General features: G+C 45.8%; 2 protein-coding genes across 2 annotated transcripts in view; one reads left to right on the plus strand and one right to left on the minus strand.

Moving 5' to 3' along the window:
* LOC144166766 (monocarboxylate transporter 12-like) overlaps positions 1–21,699 on the minus strand; it is a 55,512-nt gene extending 33,813 nt beyond the window's left edge. The window contains exon 1 of the mRNA XM_077696252.1: positions 21,531–21,699. The gene's annotated coding sequence lies outside the window, so the exon portion shown is untranslated. The remainder of the gene's footprint in view (positions 1–21,530) is intronic.
* Positions 21,700–21,995: 296 nt separating this feature from the next.
* LOC144166805 (uncharacterized) overlaps positions 21,996–25,253 on the plus strand; it is a 51,278-nt gene continuing 48,020 nt past the window's right edge. Inside the window, exons 1-3 of the mRNA XM_077696297.1 lie at positions 21,996–22,057; positions 22,183–22,242; positions 22,418–25,088. Of these exons, the coding sequence (XP_077552423.1) occupies positions 22,031–22,057; positions 22,183–22,242; positions 22,418–25,088 (2,758 nt within the window). The 5' untranslated portion in view covers positions 21,996–22,030. The remainder of the gene's footprint in view (positions 22,058–22,182; positions 22,243–22,417; positions 25,089–25,253) is intronic.

Raw genomic sequence — 25,253 nt, forward strand, 5'->3', positions numbered from 1 at the left:
AAGACCCTAGCGCAAAGTTACCAAAGTAACTGATAAAGCTCCACAACTTCAAAAGCCAACGGCCTCTCGCTGCTCAAGTACGGCGTTACCTCTGGAAGGAGGCCAATTCTACCGGCGTCTTTCCAATAATTAACGCGCGACAATTGCAACGTTACCTTTATAAGAACTGCCTTTGCCTTTGGAAACTAAAGAGACATAACTTTACACCCATGGATTTCCTAGACAGTCAAGGTAGTTAGAGCGCCAGGCTGGTGATTAAAACCAGACGACTTAAGGTCGGAAAGCAATGCGAACACCGACCTTCCAGGTGCCATTTCCTCCGCTTTCAACAATGCAAATCAAGTCAAAATGCTTACCTCGAATGTGGCAGAAAGTTACGCAATAATTACACCCCCATGTTTCTTTAAAACTGGTTTTAGATTTGACTGCTAGGCAACAAAGCTAGCTCGTGAGTCGACAAATCTGCCACGTCACTCCTGTGTAACCGCTCCTTCACGACATGTAACAACACACAGTGGATGCAATTACCTAGCAGTTATTATAAAATTCAAACAAAGCATGTTTACAGCATGAGGGAATAAAACCTCACGAGGCTCGAAAATCCTGTTTTGAAACTTTATAAGGAAATTGTTAACTCGCGCTAAACTATGTGCTAAAAATAAACGTACATTAGTCGGTCACCAACATTGCGGTGCTGCATGTATTTTTTTTTCAACAACAAAGGTATTTACCGTGAAGTGATTATGTGCAATAAATGTTACCGTCTACAAACTACCACTTTGTACAGAACCCAATTTTGCAAGGATTGCAATTTACAATCTTGGTTGTCTGCTCCGATTTTTTAAAAATGGTATTTGACTGCTCCTGTGTAAAAAAAAAAACAAAAAAACAAATATGCTTTTTTGTATACAGCCTTCGAAAACATTAAATAAAAAGTTGGTATTGCATGAATTTCACTGTTGACCACTCAAGAATCCAGAGGCGTCCGGACAAGCTGCTTTTTTCCATGCCCGCGACCAAACTGCAAACTGATATCTGACTAAATGCTTCCAATGATAGTTAAGAATGACTTGTTGGTGGGCGAGGTTTTTTGCGCAGTTATTGCATAATTTATTGGGCGAGGTTTATTGCGCAGTTTTTTACTTTCAATGGTAGGTTACATAAAAAATGCCCACCACAGGCAAAATATTTAAAACATCTGAAACAAAGATAAGCACCATACAGCGCAGCACTTCCCCTTAAACTGAAATTTTAGGTCTATTTGATAGCCAATTGAAAATCGGCGTAAATAGGCCGCGCTGCAATTGAGGCAGAGTGAAAGGAATGAAGCGGCTTCCAGCAACAGAGCTCAATTGATGGCGTGGCTCAGGAATAACAGTGGACCAAGGCCGTAGAATCTCCGCCCTTAAATGGGCACTGACAAAATTTTGAAGGCGAAATAACTTCGGAGATAGATTGGTGGGAACACATATACATCATCTGCAAAATATCAGCGGCGAATACAGCCTAGAACATATTTAAAATCAATTTTAAAGTGTGCGAAACGCAACCGAGCAGCCAGCAGAGGACCACGCGCAATCGACATCCCGAGGATATTGTGTAAATAAACAACGTCCAAACACGTCACGAGTTTGTGTTTGCCGCTTCCGCACTTGCGGCGTTTTTCGCCGGCTCGCCGATCCAATCGGAGGGCCGGAGGGCGGAGCTTCTGCTCTCGAGAACGAACGACCCGATCGTTGGCGGCGGAGGAGCCGTGATTTCGTCGGCTCATCGGGCAGCGGGCCGCGACCAAAGTTCTACAGCGATTCCAGGCACTCTGTTTCTATTACTGTTTATTACCACTGGATGCGAAAACGCGCCGGAGGCACGAAAAGCCCACTGAGTGAGCCGCACGGTCGCTGTGCAGGCGGCGGCCACGGCCGCGAAGTGGCCCAGGCCGGCGCAGGTAGCTCGAGTGATAGCTTGTTACCGCTGCACGAAATTGTCCCCAAGTCCCGACCATGGTGGCTTACATGAGAAAGGAGTTAATGATGCGATGGCCGGTTGCATTAAAAATTGTCATCTGCACCGCTTACGAGAGCGGCACTCAAATATCCGCCGCAGTGCTAAGCCGAACACATCTGTAGGCGGACCTGTAGGCAGACCGGCCGGCTGCTCCCAGCGCGCGTCTTGCCAACCACCGTCTCGAGCGTCGCGCGTCGTTCTTTAGCCGCGGTAGCATTTGCACTCGCAGCGCCTGCGTAACATCCACGGTCGCTTTTTAATTAAGCGTCTCACGAGATCAGTACGTGGGGGCATTCGCAGAAACTGCCGTCGATGCGGATTCGACAGTGCTACGGCGGCTCTGCTCTGTGATATCCCTCCGACGGTCACGTAGTCAGCTTTGTTCACACAAAATCCACAAAATCCATCGTTTCGCGGCACTCGCTGAAACCGAAACTGCGACTGGCCGGATTTAAAATGCCTCTAATTAAACAACCGTCGCACGCTGAGGCAAATGAGGTTTCTACAGGTTATAAGTAGGTCACTATCTACTTATCGCAACAAAAAAAACAAGATGCAAAATTTTTGTGTCAGTGCCCCTTTAAAAGCATTTCATTAGAATACTTTATAGGAGGAATATTCCCGTTTACGAACTCGCATTGATATTTTTGCTTGTCCCAGGCAGTACAAGATTTGGTTTGTCCCAAAACAGAGCTCATTACTTCCACATGCCTGCCTATTGAGAGGAAATATACTGTTCAAACGACAGGTTGGCTTAGGTTTAGGTGAAAAAACAACTCAGTATGAGTGCTTGCAACATTCAAGGAAAGACACCCACTCTGAAACAAAAAGAGAAAAAAGCTGCAGCTGCACATTCACAGCAGCCGACGGTGTGTGGCGATTTCGCTGTTTGAGCAGACATCAAAGCGACAGCAAAGCCATAGCCTCTGTATAACGCCTTTTATACAGGAGGACGTGGCAAAGCGTACTCTTTTACTCAAGACCTGCGAACGGTTCGCGGTTCAACTCTTGCAATCCTTGCAGTCTTAGCGGAAGCGTAGATTAGCTGTGTATGTCTAAAAAAATCGCCGTGGGTTACAGCTTGAGATATGTTCGAGGAATAAAAGCAGATAGCCATAAAGATAAAAATGAAGCAAAATAAAAATCTCGCGCACACAGAAAGAACCCCATATCAAAATTTTACGAGTGTTATATATTCCGCCTTTAATGCCAATCTTCAAAGCTAAAGGCCATAAAAATCGCGTGTAGAGGTTAATCTCCGATTTATTACTTTCCTGCCGCAAGTAGGGGGGGGGGAATTCTGCTAAAAAAATGTCAAGCAAACGCACAAAACATTTGTACACTCCCCCCCCCCCCCCGAGTATGTTTTAACTGCCCACAAAAACTCACGACATGCCCTTACAATCTGCACTGTTCTGTTAGATGTAGGACATTCTTAAATGGCAACAAAAACAGTGTTGATGCCCTTGGCCTCCATGATAATGAGTGCATATCGCCAACACGCAGCGAGCCACCACTTTACAAGCAGTGCCTGTATAATCTGAAGGAGAAGCCCTTGACACCTTCATGCATCACTGGGCTGCCGCACGTGCCGTCGCCTAGTTCACGGCCACGGGGGATTTAAACCATGCCGCCCGAGCTCGGAACAACGGCGTACGTTGTATACATGATTGCCCTAAGTCGAGCGCATGATATTCTCTGCACCTTTTTCGGCGGGTAGTTGCAGAGAGAGAGAGAGTTAGCACGGCCGCTGGATGAGAGCGCAAGCTTTCATCCAGCCAGCGGCCGTGGTGTTAGCTTCGGCCGAACCGTGTTGGGCCATCTCAAATTATCTACACCTGATTTGAGTGGACCTTTTCTCTTTTTTTTTTTTTTCCAGCAGCGATCTGCGCACGCGCGGGCTGCCGGTCCGCCATTCTGCCAGGGCAAGATAAACAAAAGAGGGGCCAGCTATGCCTTCTAGCGCTGCAAGTTTTTATTTTTTCTCTTTCGACAGCTCGTGGTGGGGTCGACCCTGCAGATTAGTCACGGGAACGTGCGCCTGCTACTGTGACATTCATATGAGTGGTACGGGTGATGGGTGGGTGCGGGAGAAACTGCAGGACCAAGGTATCTTGCGCAGAGTTCTCGAAAGCACGACTTTTTTGGGGGGCGTGCTTTACTGCCATTTTTAGTTCGCCGTGGCGGCCGCTAGGAGGACCGGTACTGGAAAAAGGTCCATTGGTGAAATGCAATGAAAATGAAAGACAGCCTCATCTGTGCACAACAAATTCCTCACATAGACGTGTGACAAACCTTCACCTACCTGAGTAAAGCTGTTCAAATAGGTGGGCATTTGCATGCTGCGCAGTAACGCTTCATATGTCTCTCCAACCTGTGAACTGCGCATGTGAAGTTACCTAAACTTTCGAGATACAGTATGCTGGAGAATCTGCACAAACAGGTTTGAGAAGCAACTTGTGTGCAAGCTTGAGTGAGCACCTTGAACAGCCCACACACAAGTTCATCCCTCCCGAGCTACGTAATAACCGCAGATTTTTTTTCCTCTCCAAGTTCCAACACAGTCGGACCTCGATTGTTATAACAAACACTGATAAAGCAAATTATTGAATGCAACAAACAAAATTAAAAACTTGGATAGTCGCGCTGAATTGAAATGCAACTTAATTTTAGGCTACAACGTCACCATGTAGCAAAACACAGTATCTAGAGTGCAGGACCAGAGCCTCTATAAAAAATCTTCCCCTTGACCGGAAGGTTTTTAGATGCGAAGCATCTCATGCTCGGGGCTGTGTGCCTCCCTCCCTAGTTGTCGTTGTCCGCCGTCCGCACTCTACTGCGCATGCGCGCCTCTTCAGCCCCGTCAGCGTTTGGTCTGACGTCAGGGCAGTCCACTATTAATAAAAGAAATAGTTACAACGAAGGCACGCGAAGCTGAACGTCACCGGAAACGACGAACTGAAAACTAATGGGAACTTCAGTCGACCCCATGGCTGCTTCACATACTACTATGGTGGCTAGAGGCCAATACTACTCAGGGTTCCCCTACGGGAAGATGGTGTAATTTTTTTTTGTTCTCCATAGCATATACAGGGGCACGTTATATGTGTGAGAATACGGTATACATTTATAGTGTGGTGCAGGAATCAAAACGGCGCTCTTTAGTTTTTTTTATTGTGCCCAGTAGGATGGCAAGTGCCTGCTGCAACAATTTAGGTGCTTACTTTACACTTTATGTGCGATTTCATTACAACAAGGTTCGAATGTGTTGTGCACGACCAATGGTTTTGTGTCAATCGGCTACACTGACATCTGGAAGTAAGGCAACCACAAGACACGGTCCCAGCCGACGTTCTTTACGAGGACTTCATCGCCCATTTCCAAATACGCCGTTAGCCGCACAGTTGACCTCCTTTCCCAAACAAAGAACGCCTGCCAGCAAACGATAATACGCCCTTATCTGCAGGCTCCACTGAAAGCGTTCTCTGCACTAACGACGTGGGAGCAGCTGCACACACCGAGCTGCCGAATGCACGGACACACAGCAGAAAGCTTAAAGGGGGGACCAGTGATCTTAAAAAAACTTTCCAATTTTCAGATAAACTTTGTGAAACTTGTTAGACTAGCTGTTTTTTTTTTCCGCTGATTTCAAATATGCCATTATTTTTTTCAGTTGGTCATTTAGTTCCCAAGATAATCTACTAGAATTAGACATTTTTGGTCAAACAATAGACAACAGGGTGTTGGTCATAAAACTGTAATCTTTATATTTTCCTATACTATGAACCCTGGTGAACGCAATAATCAAAGCAATTTTTTGATGCATCGCTTGGAAATAATTTTACAGCTCAATAAACTTTGGTGGCACAGTGGCAAGGAACCGTTTCGGATGCCCATTTCAAATACGAAAGTTTAATGTGCAGTAAAATTAGTCCTAAGCGGTGCATCAAAAACCTGATTGTCTTACTGCACTCCCCAGTATTGGAAAATGTAAAGATTACAGTTCTATGACCAACACTTTTTTGTCCATTGTTTGACCAAAAATGGCTAAATCTAATTATCTTGGGAACTAATTGACCAACTTAAAAAATAATGGCATATTTGAAATCAGTGGGGGGAAAACAGCAAGACTAACAAGTTTCACAAAGTTTACCTAAAAAACAATTGGGCACATGAACTATTGACATAGACAACGAAGGCCACGAGAGGAGCCACTTCTAAAGCTGAACATTCTAATGGCAACTAAAAAGGAATGAGTAAACCGCACACGGTGTACCGTTTACGGCTTTACGGTGGCTGGCCGGCTGGCCTTCCGAGTTGTCACGCCCGTTTCATGTGAACACTGAGAGAGACCGAGTGGATAGTTGCTGATTCACGTTATGACAGTTGGAGGGGACGCAATAAAGATAACCGCGTTGTTGCAGGATGCGAGAGCCTGTGTGCGGAATTGCAACAGGCAGCGCTGGGGACGTATGCGAGAGACGGTAACGTGCGCGCGTGTCTCGCTTGGTTTCATGTCGACCAGGCACTGCCAAAGCGTTTTTCCACACAGAGATGGGACGAGCTGACACTGCAACTTTCTGTTGCAACACATGCGCTATTAAAAAACTAGCTGCTATACATTGCTTTGCTATTTCTCTAACCACAAGACGTAATACTATGTGCAGCTCAAGCTCAAATTGGGTTCTTTGTTGAAAGATAAGAAATGCACGATCTTGGTGTTCCACATCCTCAGCGCAACAAGATGCAAAGAGAACTCGAAGAAAGTGCTAAGAATCCGCTCCAGTGTTAATTTGCACGCTTCAGCAGCCAGAGCGCAGCTGAGGGGTGGTAATTAATTTCTCGTAACTTTGAAAAAGAAAAAAAAACATTGGAACCTGTCCAAAACACCATTGGACCATTTGGAAATGCAATTGGTTCCAATTAGTTCAATGGTGTTTTGGACAGGGAGAGTTGGATTCCCACGCTTTTTTCCTGGCTGAAATAAATTTCCTCAGCCCACTTCCTCTTACACCATCCTTCTACCCATTTTCCTTATCAGGCCTGGAGCCTGCCTAGCCTCCAATCCCAGGCGAAAAAAACAATTGTCGAAAACACGATTGGGCCAAATGGAACCATTTGCATTTTCAAATGGTTCCATTTGAACCAATTGTGTTTTCGGCAGGTCCAAATGGTCCTCCCATTGTTTTTTTCGCCTGGGATAAAGCCTCTCTCTCTCCCTCTCTTGCAAGCAATTCAACCCTGCAGATATTACTACCCCTTTTTCTATTCCTCTGTTGCCCTGTTCGCTTAGAAAAAAAAAATCATTCTGCTGTGCATTTCTGTCAAAACAGGTAGGTGTATAGGCACAAAAAAAAACGCACTGCAACAGTCCATGAAAACCTTCGCAAAAAGTGGCAAGCACTCAATAAATGCCACTTGCAATGCCAGCCAGCTGTCAAGCAGAAAACCCACATTGCTGAAATAAAGGTACCGACAAAGTCTGTTCTGATCCACATGGCAGCTACGAACTTCCTGAGCCCACCAGCTGTTACTTGACACACCATGTGTTTGGAAAGGCAGCGGGAATTTACGCAGCATACATAGGCCTAAAAGCATAGTCCGGCGTGACGGCATTGGCACCCTCAGTTGGTCAGAGAGGTGCTTAAGCATGCAGTCAATTTGAGCCGTGTTGCTCCTTTCGTAACAAGCCCTAGCTTGGTCAACTGGAACAATGCCCAATTGGAACAATGCCCAAGGTGGAATGCATACAAGCTCCAGGTTAAAGGGGCCACAAAGACGTATTGGTTTATTAAAAAGGCTGTAATGCGCATTAACAGCATTAGCGCATTACAGCATTACTACCAATTTAACCACCAGCCTCAAACAGGTAATCGAAATATTAAAGAAAACCCAGATGAAAATGGACTGCATAGTCTTGCTGGAAATGAGGATTTCCAGCCATATTTCTAGCATAATTTTCCAGTGCCAGCTGTGAATATCAACTTCGCGCTGGAAACGTAACCTTCCCAGCGAGAAATATTGATTTTCAGCCAGAACACAATTTTTTTCTCTCGGGAAATGTGTGACCCGGCCGGAAAGGTTTCCAGCTGGAGGCGGAATTCCTAATTCTGGCTGGGAAAGATATTTCCAGCCCCAGCCGGAGGTGCTCCTGGAAATGAACGTTGTAGCACTTATAGCTTTTAAAATGCATAACAACATAAACAAGTGTGCTAACCGCTTTAATACGTAAGTAAAACACTTCAACAATAAGCGATCCCAAACTAAAAAGCAACAACCTCTTCAAAATTGTTTTAATTGTGCACGGACTACATTTTCACGCGCCTGTGCCCGGCGCCATTTCACACACCTAAAACGTGTTCGACCGCTCCATGTTGGCGTACGTGCAGAGGTCCGCACTTGGCTGCAGCGTGTTTTACGTCCTCTTTTGGGCTAAACTTTTGACAGTGTAGTCAATTCTTTTCTCTACAGCGGTTTTGTACGAGCTTGTGCTGTTCGTGGAAGACGTTGACAGGATCGCTCTCGCGTTATTCGCGTCGCTTGTCGATAACAAAGTGAAATGCCCAGAAAACGATGTGGTGCAACAATGGACTGCGTATCGTTCAACACTGATACTACCATATAGGTAAGTGCACATAATTATTGATTTGCTCAAATCTATGAGCTTGTAGATTTCTTCAGTGTGGGAAGCGGAATCAAAATGAGTGCACGCTTATAGCCCCAACGCAGTCTTGATCGTTGCAGCGACTTAGCACCGTGTGTGGCGCTCCCGTAAAAACACTGCATTGGGCCTCGCTAAAGTTCGACTGGGTCATTGGTTATTATATTCCGGTGGCCTGTGTACAGTGAGAGAGTAGCTGTCGAAGGTCTTAGTGCGTTTCAGACGTCGGCGTGTATTTTAGTAAAACGTGAGCGGTGCGACGCCGTCAACAATTTAAGTGCAGCAGACAGTCATATGTGATATTATGTTACGAGGTAAACCAATCTATAATAAATCGCTTTTTCTTCTGTTTTTTCTAGTATCTGTGAGGGAACGTCTATGTTGCAGAATGTGGTGCACGAGGCTTGCAAACCAGAAGACTACGGGTGGAAGGACCAAAAAGTGGAATCGAGAACTCTGGTAAGCACATAAAAACATGGAAATGGTTTGATTGGCAGTTGTGCAAAGCTCACAAAATCACTTGACATCGCGGTTTCTCATGATGCTTTATTTTTCATAGGCAACCTGAATCACTTGGAGAACCATTTACCCAAAGAAGGTGGAGATTCCGGCCCCTGCGGATGGTCTGGGTACACAAGTGACAAGGCTGAAAATATGTAATATACGGAACGACAATATAGTTTTAAAATTTTAATCTGGCCTCTGTGTTACTGCTTCGGGGCACAAAAGCCCACTTAGAAGAGTTCTTTTATTCGGATATGCTGAAAGTGCTTTGGTGTCTGCTACAAAGGACTTCAGGCCAGAATGCTGTTCATAAAAATTAAATTTGGTATGTGTGCTGACTGCAAAAAAAGTGATTTCTGGCTGGGAATGGAGAAGAATCTAGCATGAAAGTAGTGATTTCTCGCTGGAAGGTGGTGCACAATCCAGCAAGAAAACAATCAATTTCCAGCCAGAAAGCGTTGTAGATCCAGCAAGAATAAAGCAATTTCCAGCTGGTAAGCTACGCCATTCTGGCTGGAAATAATAGTATTTCCAGAAAGAAAAGGGTGATTTCCAGTTAGAAGTGGCATTTTTCTTGCTGGGAATGGTGCGATTTCCAGCCAGCAGACGTGACATTTCTGGCTGGAGACAAGCCTGGAAATTTTGATTTCCAGCCAGTGGTGCCAGCTCCAGTCCAGGCTGGAAACGATTTCAGGCTGGAAGACTGTTTCATAACACAGCCGGGACTGGAAATCATTTCCATTGCTTCATCTGTTAATTAACAGATGAAGCAATAGCGACTATGCTCGGTGACAACTTAATTTAAGAACGGCACCGGAAGTTGCCGCTGTGCCTTATCCCCGTAGCCGGATGTTTCTCCGCGCAGCACAAGTAGGGCGTTACTGGGGATATTTCGAACATGGCGTGAGCCGTTCCCGTGATTTTTTGGACTTATTATGCTTATGAACGACTCCAGTGACGACAAAAAAACTGCGTGAGACAAGGCAGACGATATCACGCATTCATAGCGAACCCCTTTCAAAACGCGCGCGCACTGACGTCACGGGTCCAGCGCTTTGGCAAGTGGTACACTACATGAGGTGGTGCCATTCTTGAGTTGTAACTAAGTGTATCTAGCCACTTTCACAGAATCTCGTATTTGCAACTGGTGGCCACCGACTTGAGCCACTGCCAAGAAACAACATGGGAGATTGTAGTGGGGCCTCTAGGTCCATTTGATCGCATTACTTGAATGCTAGTGTGCAGTTAAAAAACTGATCAAACTGTTTTCAGCGCCGCTCCATAACACGTCCCTCCTGCCCATATTACGTAACTATGGCGCAAAATCTGAAAGCGGTTCAGCATTTCTTGCGCTTTTTTTTCAATGAAAAGCATGTCTTTCGAGGCTCAAATGGAGCTGAGTGGACTACCAAAGCCTTGTTCTTTAAAACAGAACAAAGTTGTATGTCGTCTTCACGAATGCGAGTGCAGCTTGAGAGTGTCAGATGTAGTGTGCTAAAGCCTGTTCGCAGTAGCTAGAGCACCTCACCAATGCAACCTGGGAATTTCTTAAAACAGCGCAGAGGCAAGCATCTCCATATTCAGTTTTAACTTTTAAGTCGCAAGCCAGCTACCAACTTGTCACCAACTTGACCATAACGCTGCACCGACAGTGAAAGCATCTACCTGCCCGTCTTAAAAAAGAAAAAAAATAAATAAAATGTAATTACAAGGGCATTATACCAGCAAAATTGAAGTGGACCCTGCGTGCAGAACAGCAGGATTGCAAACAGAATACCTACTAAACAACTCCTGTGTAATGTTCCCAGTGGTCAACAACAAACCTAAAATTCCACTTTTGCATTTGAATCCCAATGCAACCCCAAATGAGCTGCATCAGAATGCATGCAGTACTTTGCCCACTTACAGAGCTGGCATTACTGATCATAGATAGTAGTGCGGGGGGATCTAAATGGACGTGCCCACTCACACGAAAAAAAAAAAACACATTATAACAATGCAGCAACAAGTACACGGCATGCATGCAGGTGAACAACTAGGTCTCACTACTGTTATAAGGTCTTTGAGGGCCTATTTATAACAATGAGCTCGGACTAGAATCACTCATCGCGCAGCACCTATCCCCTTCAACTTCCGCTGTGTTTTGCTCTTTTCAAATTTTGGCCTATTTCTTTCCTGAATAGCTTTGATACGAAAATGGCAGCTGCTTTGGCTCAACACATGTGCTGCCTTCTCCAAAGCGGTTTTTTTTTTTTTTTTCATGATACCTCCACACGCAGCTTTTCTAAAACAAAACGTTCCCAGTACGTATGTCTTCCGTTCTTTCCCAGCTGCGTAAAGAGACGGCCGCAAATTTTTTCAGAGGGCTATACAAGTTCCACACGCCTTAACTAATAACCATGTATACAGTGGAAACGCAAGACGGGTTTCCGTCCCAAATCACTGAACCACATAGTTTATTGATGCAGAACCGCGATAGCAGATTACATGCTATTTGAAGCAAAATTTAGAGAAAAATATACCTTTTGCATCGTTCTTTATTGGTAGATGTTGTTTAAATGCATAAATTAAACAATGAAGGTTTGTGCTTCACGTGTTTTCGCAACCTATTCCAACTTTACATGCAGTTGCTCAAAGAATCGCGCTTCCCAGCAGAAAATGACTTCTTCGTGATCAAAAACCTGCTAACCTTCTATCGTACACAACATCAGTACTGCTGATAACACAAATGGACAGAGATAGCTGTACGATACCCACGGAAAACTAGCGAAGGACTTTGAAAAAGCTCCGTGCCGTTTTTAAGCTCGCACAAGTTTGCTGTTTACGCAATTTTTTATATATAAAAAAAGTGAAACTAAGGTCTATCTTGTGTTTTCAGTAGCACAATAGAAAATGCAGTCACACAGACATCCAGGAACATGCACTGTTATCTTTTCTCTCTTCTTTTTTTTCCCTTCCCGTTGCTTCGCTTCCTTTTGACCTTCCGCCGTTTCCTTCCTGGCTTCCGAAAATGGCAACAACCTTCAGTTTGCAATGCAGCGCGCTCAAGAGAACAAGTCCACACATGTGGGACGATGCATATTCCATCCGACCAAAAGCTGTACTTCTTTCCCTGTTTACCGCTACCTTACTTGCGAAGCACACGCCAGTGGCTGCATTGAATACAACAAGCACCGTGGCCTTCAACACATAACAACAGTGCGAGCAAAAAAAAAAAAAGAACTCAGCAAATCCCATTTTCCATCCTCAACTAGGACCAAACTTTTTGAATTTGTTCACTGCTGAAGAGGGTCAAGGGAGTAAAGTGTTCATGGCTGCCTAGCTACTTCAACCTTATTTACTGATGCATTGAAAAGAGGACTTTCCTCGGAGCATTTAGGTCAGCTTAGGTGCTTTGAATTAAGGTTATGATGATGATAATGATTGACAGTGGTATCCCCTTTGTAGCGGGGTGATGACGCATCATCTTACAAAAAATAATAATAAAAAACTACAAAACCAATGTTTTATTCCCTTCAATTAATACTAGCGTGGCTCTTAGGGCAGGCACAATAGTTATTAGGCACAAAATACTTATTTTTTTCTGTTACAGGGGGTAGCTGTCCTGGTGAAGGCATAACTACGGCTCCCCCTGGTGACTTTATTTACTTATATAGGACTTATATATACTTTCACACTGCATTTCAATCTCTCTATCGTTATGGTTTCTTTTATCCTTAAAGGAGCACAGACACTAAAATTTTATGTTACACTTTTATTGATTTTATCGATGCTTAATGGTCTGGCGAACCTGAAACAGCACTTCAAATACTTCAGCGCGCGATAGTTAATTACATTGAACGGCCTGAAAATCGTTTGTTTCAAATTCCCACGCTTTCATCCCGAACGGCGCATATGACAGCCTCCCGGTTTGACCTCACCGCTTTGTGCGGACGTCACCGGCCAACACCACCTAGACTAGAAAGTCTAGGTGGTGTTGCACCGGCGCCCGCTTGAGAGAGTGTTGCGCCCGCTCGCCGCTCGTGGAGCCGCGCGCGTGAAGTGACGTCACGAGTATTTGGCGAGCGCTGTCGCGTCACTTCTTTTTCCTCTCCTGGAGTGATGTCACGCTGATGTCCATTTGCTGAGTGCCGCTCCGCGCGCTGCTCCGTCGGTGCGATAAATGCGATCCCATTGAACGATGTTCTTCGCGTCGCAGGCCGCTCATATTTCAGCCAGGGTATTCTGTTGAGTGAAGGAAACGAACTGTGCAATAATATTAGCGCCGAAAATTGGTGTCAGTGCTCCTTTAAGTGAGACTTGCTTCAACAGGCAGACTTGTTTCAACAAACACACCCCAGCTTGGCCAGAATCAGTGCTCTCCATAGCTGGCGAGCACCCGTTCAACTCACGTGCCATCACAATCACCTGTCGTGTGCTATGACAGCACTCTATGCAATATCTCGTCCCACTACTGCCAGTGTGCTTAGGCTGGCTGTAGCTCAACGATTTAATTCCCAGATGAACTCAAATGCGCTCTTTTACTTAAATCTTTGCGGAAGAGGCCACTTTCTGTACTCGAGAATGACAACGACAATGCCGATGTTTTGCCTAAAGGGGCACCTAAGGCTTACGCTTTAAAGGAAATGTCCACAAACATCCCACTTGTAATGCAAAAACAAAGGTCCAGTTCTCTTGGCCTAGCATTGACTTCAGCATTAGGTTAGCAAGAGCTCCCACGAATGCTCCGAATATTTGTGTCAGCCGGAAATGACCAGAATAAACTAAAAGAAAAGTACACGAGAATCGAAAAATGTTTAATTCAATTAGTGCTCAACTGCTATCCAAGATCAGTAAACCGATCAGTAAATTGGGGTGTATGTAAGGGGAAAAAAAAGAAGAGTGGCACATTATGTCCAAATTCAGAGGAACCAGAATTCAGCGAGATGAGTAGTTTTTATTCCTTTTCCACCAAACAATATGCGAGATGTTCCATAGAGAACATTTCGCACGTGTCGCTGAATGAACACAGGATTGATTTCTTGCACTCACAAGAACAGGACATTTAAGCCGGACTGTCTTTGCTGAAATAGGATGCTCTTAATTGACTTCATACTTAGGTTAATTATCAAATACGGCAATTAGTTTAATACAGAACACCTCCCTCAGCTGCACCCATCCACATTACACTTTGTAAAACATGATGAGCAAGATCTACCTCCAAATTTCCCTACAACATTACACACATTCAGCGAATTAGGCTGTGTTGCTATGTTTTTGCACCCTTCCACAGCACTTTCTCTTACATCACAACTAGTTTCAGGCAAGTCCATATGTGTGTCCCCAATGCTAGCACAAACAATTAAGTGTCTACGACATTCCCGTTAACCGCTTGCCTGTCCCTTTTGTGTTGTTGTCCCCCCGTCCCACGCAATAAGTACAATGCCTGCGAGGCAAAACCTATTAACCGTACAATGGCCTGTCATAGCTGGCATGAGCAATGCCTTCTGGTGTTTTGCAAAACACATCAGCAATTCACAAGTACCTCGAGGACTCCCAATGGGCGGTGCTTCGGCGTTAGTGGTTGGTAAGCACAGAAAGCACGATTAAAAAAAATGAAAGTACAAAAATAATTTAAAGGGGCCACAAACACAAAATAAAAGATTGGTTCTTTAAAAAGTCTGCCTTGTCCTGATAACAACGATACCCATTCCGTCACAAACAGCAAAGACACAACAGAAATATCGAGGGAAACAAATGAAGCGGTGGCAACTCCCCAGTTATTTTCCTAAATTTCTCTTATGACGTCACAGAAGCTTGTTCGTCTGACTAGTGGCATCCGACCTCAGCCACCACCAAGAGACATGACTCGGAGATTGCCATGGGGCTTCTAGTTCCATCGGATCCTATCAGTACAATTCTAACATGAAGTTGACACACAGATAACAGCGTTTTTAGTACTGGCCCATTTCACATCACGGTAGCGTAGAATGTGAAAATTTTTCAATATTTCTAGCGTTTTTTTTAAGCTAAACGTTTTTTATGGCTGGGACACAGCTGAGTGATCTACTAAAGGCTAGCACCAGTGTTCAGACTGACCAAAGTTGTATTCTTCATGGCCCTTTTAATTGAGATTCATAGCTGAGCAGAGAACCGGCCCCAGTACGGTGCCCTGTAGGCAACCGGCACAGGCACGTGCGCAGAGACAGATAATGTTGTTGTGTGCATGAGCAGGTGCACCGGATACTGCTCCGGAAACCGGTTCACCTGCTCATGCACACAGCCACATTTTCCGTCTCTGTGTATGTGCCTGTGCCGGTAGCCTACAGGGTACTGTACTGGGGCCGGTTCTCTGCACTGCTATGACTCCCTAATGTCAGCTCAGGAGTGTCAAAGATTGGAATGAAGAATGTCTACGTACCGGGTACTATTTTTCACTGTTCCCTTCATTATGTGAGGGATGTGAATAAGTCTGCAGATAGCTTGGGAAATACCAACTGCATTGTTCACGCAAAAGGAACAGAGCTCAGCACAATGCGTTGAAGACAAGGATGACAGGTGTTGCACGCCAGCTCGACATCGACACATACAGCCTACAGCCAGATGCTTATAGCTGGGGACTTCGCTTGTGCTACGGAAAATGGGATCTCATCATTGTAGAGGAAATGTCAGGCGGGTGGCATGACATCTACAGCTGCAGGATTTCCCAGGCATGTGGGGGCTGTTTGGACGTGCGGCTGCTCGAATGTTTACATGTGCGCAAGAACCAGAAAAAAAGAATAAGCGTTGCAGGCATCCACCAAACTCACTTCCAAAGCATATTACCAGAAGTTCCGGCAGGATGTCAAATGGGCATCAATGACTTTACCTTTTTGTGGAAAAGTCATTGACTGCATTCAAGCATATCACGAGATTTTAGCAATTTTTACAGGACTGGCTAGCGCCAGAAGCAGGGACCTCCCCTTGTGCGTTGTGGTTGAAAAGACATAACTGAAAAACGTGTAATTAATTTCACTTCTTCAGGTGGCCAGCTTGTCACTGAAGCTTTCTGCACATCTGCAGTATGCTTGCACATGCAGCTTAACTACAGTGGAATTTCGACAAACGGAAATAGCTTAAATGGCATTGCTGCTTAAATGGGACAGTAGCCTGTACGTTAATTGGTTTTGTATTCAGATAACGTAAAAACACTTTCAGTAATCAGAACTAAAATTTCCACGTCACCGTTTAAATGGAACTGAAAATGGAACTTCTTGTCAGACCCACTGAAATGAGCATCAGCTTTCTCCAGTTCCAGCAGTTTCGTTTGTTTTTTTTAACCTCGTTGGCCTCATAACCTCGTCTTGTTAGTAGTCAGCTGTGTTAGCGTGATGAATGCAACACAAAAAATTGCTGTATTTTTTTAGTACACACTGGCTTATTGTTGCCAAATAACCTTTGTGTATGCCGTGTCTACACCTCTTTTAGTTTTCTTTATTTCTAAAAAAAACTACTAGCTATATTCACCTTCTAGTCCTTAGAGTTCCATAAAAAAGTTTTAAGAGTGTACACGCACATAAATTTGCACATCTCTCCCAGTAAACAGAACTCCTGTTAAATAGAACTAATTTTTTTCGGTCCCTTGGAGTTTCATTTATCGAGAGTCTACTGTATCTTTTTTCACAACCCATCTTGTGAGCACACAAGTCACTTCCATTTTCACACAACAGCGGCCAATAATGCCGCAATTACTACTTTTAAAGGTTGCTTTAGCCTGCCATGCTTCACCAAACACATATATTTCCTGATTAGGACTTCACTGCTTGCAAGATTACCCCCCCCCGCCCCCCGAACAATAAAAAAACCCAGCTTTCAAACATGTAGCGCAGAAGAAAGAGACACAGACAAGTAGACACACACAGCACTACTGTAGAAATTTGGGCTTGTTGGTACATAACTTTCAAACATGTAGCGCAGAAGACGAGAGACACAGACTAGTAGACACAGTTATGTATCAACAAGCCCAAATTTCTACAGTAGCGCCGTGTGTGTCTACTTGTCTGTGTCTCTCGTCTTCTGCGCTACATGTTTGAAAGTTATGTACCAACAAGCCCCAATTTCTACGCTAAATAAAACCCAGGTGTACTATTCTCACAAGTCCCACATTCATGTACCATAACCCAAGTGCTGCGTTTTCACAAACCTCACATTGATGTACCACGCCTCAGCCCGTTTGGGCACGCTGCTAACTAATTCGCCACAGAGGCTTACCCGCATTAGAAAAGTGGACGTCATGGTACAATACCATGCTGCATGCCTGTAGCCTTAAAGGGGACATGCACTGAGAAAATACAAGATTGTTTCATTTGAAACATTTTGTGTTTTACAGTGCCCCCAGAGCTTGTCCGGGAGCAAACGATGCTTTATTCACTGAGAAATTAATTTAAGTGGCTTCGATTCTCCCACCGAATCCCGTGGTTCACGACGTCTGCAATGACATCACAAGAACAGGTCTTCAAGCTAAACTTGGTGTGCCGCGAAGACTTGTTTACCGTTAGTCAACCTAGATGGTGCCACCATACCATGGCTTGCCGGTTTCTGCCTTTGGTTTGTTTTTGACCGTATTTGTAACTGGCTTGTTTTTGTTCATGTAGACAATAATTGTTTCGTGAAACGTGGTGCTCGTTCAACAAATATGGTCATGCAAGACTTATGCAATCGGTCAGCGTCATTTGAGACAACCCGAAAGAACCACAGTGCTGTGCAGCTAAAACAAGCATAGTGTGCGCAGTACCAACAGCAGTATGCATCGGTACTTCAACGTTTACGCATACTTTCAAAACTTTCACTGTTTATACCACCATTAATCTTACTGCTATAAAAAAAAATCCGCTCTAAATTTACGAGCAAATAGTTTGTTTGGCAAGCCTATAAGCCCTGCCTAATTAGCATTTGTTTTTGCCGGCCTCAGCCAATTGCTGAGCTGGCACATATGATATCATAGGTTCTGTTGTGGGAAATGAGCTAGTCGGTCGCATGGCCATGCCCTTTTTCCCTAATTATATAGCTTATTTGAGCGAAGTTTACGCTAAAAGTGTGTCAGTACAATTCTGAAGAGGTAATCTTTCAATTGAACCAAACTTGTGTTTTGTCTGCATGGCCCCAAAATGTGTCTGCCCATTCGTGGGCACAGAAGTTGTGGCATTCTCATTTCCATCATAATAATCGCACCGTGTGACCTGCTTCTCAATTCAGTGAAGAGTGGATTGCAGAGAGATTATGCTACAAGTGTTCCTACTTTCTTTTTTCATTTTGGAGGAATTGGGAATATATATTCCCAATTCCTCTAAAATAAGAAGAAATCTGCCCCGTTTTTTTTAATCCTTGCTTGTACAGCGCCAATTATTAAAGAGGAAAGTTGGCTGCCAACTAATGAATTCATGGTGCTAGCGAACACTACAGACAACTAAGCTACACAAAGGACAAAACACGCGCTAGATTTATTGCAAAATGGCAAAAAGGGCAAGTGCGATGAATGCGGAGTTTATTATGTTTCAGTTAATGTATGCTTCCTCATTTACTATGTCTTGTCCCATGGACTTCATATATGCATGTTTCCTTGTTTCTTGTGGGATAAACCCAATTGAAGCCTAGCGTGCGTTTCGCACTTACCTTAGCTCCGTCCTGCACAATGTTTGCTAGCACCGTTAGCTTGTTTTGCAGTTCCTTCACTGAGTAAATAAAAAAAAGTAAATGTATTCTTCATAGCCCTGGTTACGTCCTCATCACTTGGTAGTAAAGGCCATGGAAAGTGGCGAACTAGATCACCCGTATTAGTATTTTGGTAAAGCAATATGCATATGTACTCCGCCCAAACAAATGCACAAGATTTCCAGCCTCTGACCCTCCTCCACCTGTCTTTTTTGTTGCAAACAACAATGCACAAAGTTCCAACATGTAGCCTGGCACATTAGGCAGGCTTTGAGAAATTTTCTGCATCAGACGTTTTTCTTTTACGTTTCACTTGTAGCGCTGACCTACAACCGGGCGCTCATCTTCGACCCCCCCAACCCTTTTCTGTTCTTGATGTCGTGAGAACAGCAAATCCAAAAGCACCGTTTTTGTCCCCGCAACCTCCGTGCAAGCATCTATTTTTTAATGTCGCATTGTAGGGATTGTGCCTAAACAAAAACAAGAGCCACGATAGCTTCCGAATGGGCTGATAACAAAAAAGACGCCGCCATAAGCAACGTTGCAAGCTTGCATCACGTCACTGGAGGTAGATTTCGAAGCTCCCGCTAAAGAGAACACCTACGTAGCTTCTCGCGAACTTCAGAATAAAGCTAAACCTTTGAACTCCCACTCCATAGCTTCAACAAAAGATAGCACGATTCTAACCAAACAATTCTGCAACAAATAACGATTGGAAAAATTAATTTCACTGTTCATTTAAAGCTTTCCTGACATTTTCTTGTGACGTTCATAAGAAAGGCATCCTAGTGAGTGTACAAGCTCCTATGTGCACGAATTTTTACTGTCTCAAACATACTATAACCGTTTATTTTTTGCCTTATCCTAACATTTACTAGTAATCGTGCAGCTATATACGACTCTGGACTGCGATATGCCTCCACGATAAGTTCCACCGCACAGTTTATTGCACACCAAGGAGGTGAAGTTGAGGGGCTCATTATGCGGCTTGGACATTACATAACAGGTCGGTGCCTTAGGCCAGGGGCACATTACAGGTAAATGTTTAACCTAGACGTACTTAACGTATATATCCTTGCTAGGAAATTAAGCCGAACTCGTAGCACGCAGCACTAGAACATACATGTGCTGCTGTTGTCGTTGTAATACATTGCACTATTACAAACAAACATTTCCTTAAAATTAATAAATTCCAGGCTATAGGGGCAGCGACCCCCTCTCCCTCGAAGAAATTCCCGCGAAACGTTAGCATAGCGTGAGGTTTACCCTTGAGATAAATACCCGAGGGGAATAATCATTAGGTTGCGACTATATAATAAACAAAGAAATTACGATGAAGAAAATTTGCGCGCGGCGGCAATTCCAAGTGTTCTACACTGCCTTGGTATAGGCTCATCGAAACTTCTAGACATCCGACGGATGCGCCGCAGTAAATAAGAAAAATCTTAACGCGTACGTACGAACTTAAAAAAAAAAAAAAAAAAACAGCAGCAAGAGCCTTGGACGCTGTTCAACGCGTAAATACATACGGGAAACCGAGACTTAACTTCCAATCGCGGCGCGACAATCTCGCAGGTCACGTAACACTGCGGGCGCGCTTCCATTTTTGTGCCTTCATTACGGCGCGCGCGCGAGCCCATGCAGGGCCCGCCCGCCTGAGAATACGTTACCAAGCTAATTTTCTAGATGGTGCTAGCCATCTGGGGTCACGCGCGACCTTCAAAAAAGAAAAAAAAAAAACTAGAAAACAAAGAAGCCATAATTACGGCTCCCAGACCGAGACGCGCGACTGACATGGTAACCTGACGGGTCGATGATTACGGCAGAGCGAAGCGCACCGAAAATAAAAACACCAAACGAAACACAAAAACGCGCAACGAATTCTAGGCGCGGCGTTACTACCCGTACGTTCTAGTCAAGCGACTAATTTTGGCCTTGGCCTTCGGCGCACTTTTACGATCAAACCAGCGCACAGCAACCGACGTGATGCGACCCTGAATAGGCTATAACGCGATTAAGTAAGAGGCTTTCGTCAAAACACAACAAAGACAACTGCAGAACTGTCAACAGCGACAACGATAACAACAACACAACGGCGGCGGACACTCCGTAGGTGTAGCGAGGGGGAGTTCCAGGCGCAGCGCCACAAACGCTGCAATGCGGACCACCCCCTCACAACGGCTTGAAATTGCAGAGACCGCGCGCAGCACTGCACTGCACTACGAGGCACGTGATGAGTGCGCGTAAAACAGCACAATTGGTGCATTCGCTTTCATCGCAGATCAGAATGGGGCACGTCGAGCGCTAGCCGAAACAATGAACGGCTGGCGGGCGCGCGCTGCAAAGACAAAAAAGCGGAAGCGAACGTCTCCGCTGACGACTCCGAAATTCCCAGTACTGCGCGAACCTCCGTTTCGCCGTCGCGAGAGAAAAAAACGCCACGCGCAATATTAATCGCGCGGGTCGACGGCCGCACCTGACGGAGGCTGGAAAAGAACGGACGCCCCGAGCGAAGCGTAGGAAATTGCGCCAACAGCGATCGCAGTCTGAAAGCGAAAGTAACCAGATGCAAAAGCAAAACGCGATGCCCTCCTGGCGCGATCAGCTGCGCTGTCGACGGATGATGGGTAGGTACCCCGGAGGAATTCTCGCCTCCCGAGCAATAAAGGGAGGTGCAACTCGGGCCACTTACCTCATAATTCGTTTCTCAGCTGTTCATGAAGAGGATAAAACTTGGCCGCGTTCGTTTCCCACAGAAACCGAGGAACTTATAAACGAAGAAACAAAAGACACACACACACACCGCCGCCACACTTTGAGGTCGGGACAAAACGGCTCTAAAAGCGAGCTGGACAGCAACACACCAACACAACCGCCGCCAGGGGTACCTGGTGACGGAAATCGAAAAAAAAAACGTAACCTTGACCACCTTTCACAACTTTATCTTAGTTAGTTCAAAATTTACAACCTTAAATTTATATTTAAAATACGTACTTGTTATAATACTTTTTATTCCACGCTTTAATCTCTACATCGGTTTGCAGACGATGGCCGAGAGGGAGCAGCAAGGCAAGAAACAACATGGCGATACGCGCCGAGCTTTGGTTGCACAAAGCTGGACCTATTTGTGTGTGAACCGCCCGGACTTGTTAAACCGTGTGATGACAGCTCTTATTGCGTTAGGGTCGTGCCATGGATTCATCGAATCGACAATCTGAGGTAGGTCATGGTTGTAACCCGGTTGACGCCACTTTTTGTTTCACCTGGAAATGTTTGTCAGGGCTGTGTTGTCACCGCGCTCATTTCGCTGTGATATGGAACGCTTGTCCTCTGCCTCGTTTTAGATCCTGGAGAAATTGGCGAGAATTCGCGAGGAACTTGCCAGGAAAGAGCGTAAGCTTCAGGTAAGCCCGCTTCATGTTCAACGTGATCGCATATTCGCAGCAGTTGCCCCGCGTTTGCGTCTCTTACGATCGGACCAATGCGTCAACACGCGTGTTGCGGTCCCGATTTAGTTATCACGAAATTAAGCGTAAGACCTGCTACACGCCGTTTTTTTTTCTTTCACCCCCTGGACAGAAACTGAAACGTCTTTCCGCTCTGAAGAAAGGACAAGACAGCCTTCAGAATGAATCGATCGGGTCCGACGAGACACGTCTGTCGACTTCTGCAGACGTTTGCTCGCCGCTTCGGGTGCCTCTCGAAACGACGCTTCCCGAGAGCGAAGTTTGCCACTCCAAGTTGCAACGGACGAAGACGCCAGAGGAAAAGTCGTTTTCTCGAGAAGAAGCCAAGTCTACTCTCCAGGCAGAGACCTCTGACAGCCGTGAACGTCGGTTGCAGACAGATCGGAGCAGCTCATCGGTTTGCACGCCGCTTGCAATTACAGCGCGGGATACGGCCCCCGCAGACGGACCCAGTAGACTTACTGCGACCGTTGCTTCACCTCGAAGAAAGTCATCAAGGTTAGAAGCTCTGTCCGGCCGCACAAGGTCTCAACGAGAACTTTTCACTAACAATGTGGCACATTCTTCGATTGAGAATGGTGATACTGCAAGCTTCAGTCATGCCCTCGAGGTCAATTCACACCTGTCAGTTCCTAAAAAGAGCTATGCTGACGCGCCACAAGATACGAATGGGAACAAAGTTGCAGAGTGCAATTTTAATCCCAAAGCAGATGCTTGTGAGGTATCGATGCAAACAAATGCCTCCCTTAGCATGTCACGACTCAACAACGCTTCTTTTCTGGACATGTTGTTGCAAGACTCGCAAGCGGAGGTCAAGGATTCGGATTCGACAGCTGCTGGTAGGCTCTCACAACAAGACAAGGTGACATTAAGTGCAGAGACAAGTTGTGGGGCTGTGAAAGCACGGTTTTCACAAGAGGAGAAGGTACGATGCAGTGTAACATCAGACAGCACATTACACCAAAACGGGAACAAACAGAAGCGGTCCACTGGTTTGTCACTCGTCAGGTGGACAAAGGAAGATACCCGGAAACAGAGCAGCGTTAAGAGCACACATGATGCTGAAAAATGTGAGGTGAACATTGTCGCCGAAGATGAACTGCACTTTGAAGTCTTTAACCCGTGTGACGATGATTCGAGGGATTCTCAGCAAGAATTGTTCGTTCACGAAGATGAGCCAGATGTGATCGTGGAGGATGCCCCTCTAAAGGTAATGGCTGAAGACAAGGGTGGTATTAACGAACAGCCTGTGAAAGAAGGCATGAAGATGACAGAGAAACAGTGCAACACTGACAAGGCACCAGATCCTTCCGAGTCACACTCCCCCATGCGAAAAAGGAGACGGACAAGATCCTACGAACCGACAACAATAACGGCCGACACAAAGGATGCAAACTACAACTTCCGGAAGCGGAAGCTCTCGTACAGCCCCTTCTGGAAGAAGAGGATGAGCAGAGAATCGAAGACCATTGCCTCCGCCTTCAGCAAGCTCATACAAGGTGCACTCAAAACTCCCATCTCCATGTTTGCGTTGAACTTCGAGCAGTTCGGTTTGGCTGAGTGTGCTGAGGCGAAGGGACTGTCTACAGATCCTGATTCAGCTAGTCAACGGGAGAAGTCTCGGTTGACTGTTGATGACAACACATCATCGGAACGAAGTTCTCCTGGGAGGTCAGAAGCTTGTCTGCAGATCGAGCCGGACAAACGAGCTTCGACTGTAAGCAAAGGCGAATCGAGGACACTGGACGACTCTGATAGCTGTGTGCTGGCTAGACAGACAGAGGTATTCCCCACGGAGAACGTGCCGTGGCGTGAGCGCAAACTGGGGCGCCGTAGTTCCCGTCGGCAGAGGAAGAGCAGCACTGTTGCAGAGGGCACCGCGTCGGAGTCTTCGACCAATGACGCAACGTCAGTCCCTGACAAACATTACACTGCAAGAGCGAAAATGTCATCTCCACTCGTAGCGTGGGAAACAGTTGGTAGCGCAGCTCCTGCATCAAACGGTAACAGTGACTCAATGAATACGGCTTTGCCATCGCAGTTGTCTGGGGACTACACTGCACAGGCATCTCAGCGTGGGGAAACACCGAGAAACACCTCTCGGAGTCAAATCGGGACAAGCCGTGTTCCACTACACGTTGCGAGGAACAATCGCGAAGCGCCGACGCACGTTCTGTCCTCGAGTGCTTGCTCTGACGGTGGTTCGTGTCGGCAGGAGAGCTCCAAGTCTCGACATCCAAGCCTGAGTTCACCTTCCATTACCATATGCGGCAAAATGGATGGCAGTGGAAATCCGGAGCACGCATCGAGAGACAAAAGTTCGGAGGATGCAGCTGACACTTGCGACCATGCAATTCCAGTTTTGCCGAAATCCGAGCACTCATCCTGTCTTGACTTGCGAGGCAGCTCCGAGCTTGCGGAACGAATGCCGCCTCTCTCATCATCCGACCTAGCTTGCAAGGGAGAGGAAGAATCTTTTCAAGAAGCTGAGGACACTGATGCAGACAGGTCGACAGCTTTGCGCGGTGAAGTCGTCGAGTATTTTTCCCGAGATGACTGCAACGTGCAAGGCGGCGGGCAAGCTTCCGAGCCGGGTTGCGCCACAACCGCGGTGGGTTCCGCACACAGCACCCTGTTTTCTCAGAGTGAAGAAAGTGAAAGCGCTGAGGATATCAAGGACTTCGTCAGCGGAATCGTGGAACGCTTGGGTGTTGCTGATGGGAACTGTCCCGGGTTCCCGTCGGGGGCTACCAAAAACCGGCTAGAGGACAGCGAAACGCCTGGTAAGCAACCTTGGGAATATTTTTTGTATGGCCTGGCCCACCTATATTAGGGCAAGTAGGGTTCAATTGATGTTGACGTGTGCGCCACGGACGAGACAATAGAACACCTCTTGTGTCACTGTGTCCGGTTTGCAACGCAGAGGCTGCACCTGTCAACCGCTTTCC

This window comes from Haemaphysalis longicornis, unplaced genomic scaffold (genome assembly GCF_048455015.1).
Source record: "Haemaphysalis longicornis isolate Haplotype H1 unplaced genomic scaffold, Haemaphysalis longicornis Haplotype H1 scaffold_19, whole genome shotgun sequence".
NCBI lineage: Eukaryota > Metazoa > Arthropoda > Arachnida > Ixodida > Ixodidae > Haemaphysalis > Haemaphysalis longicornis.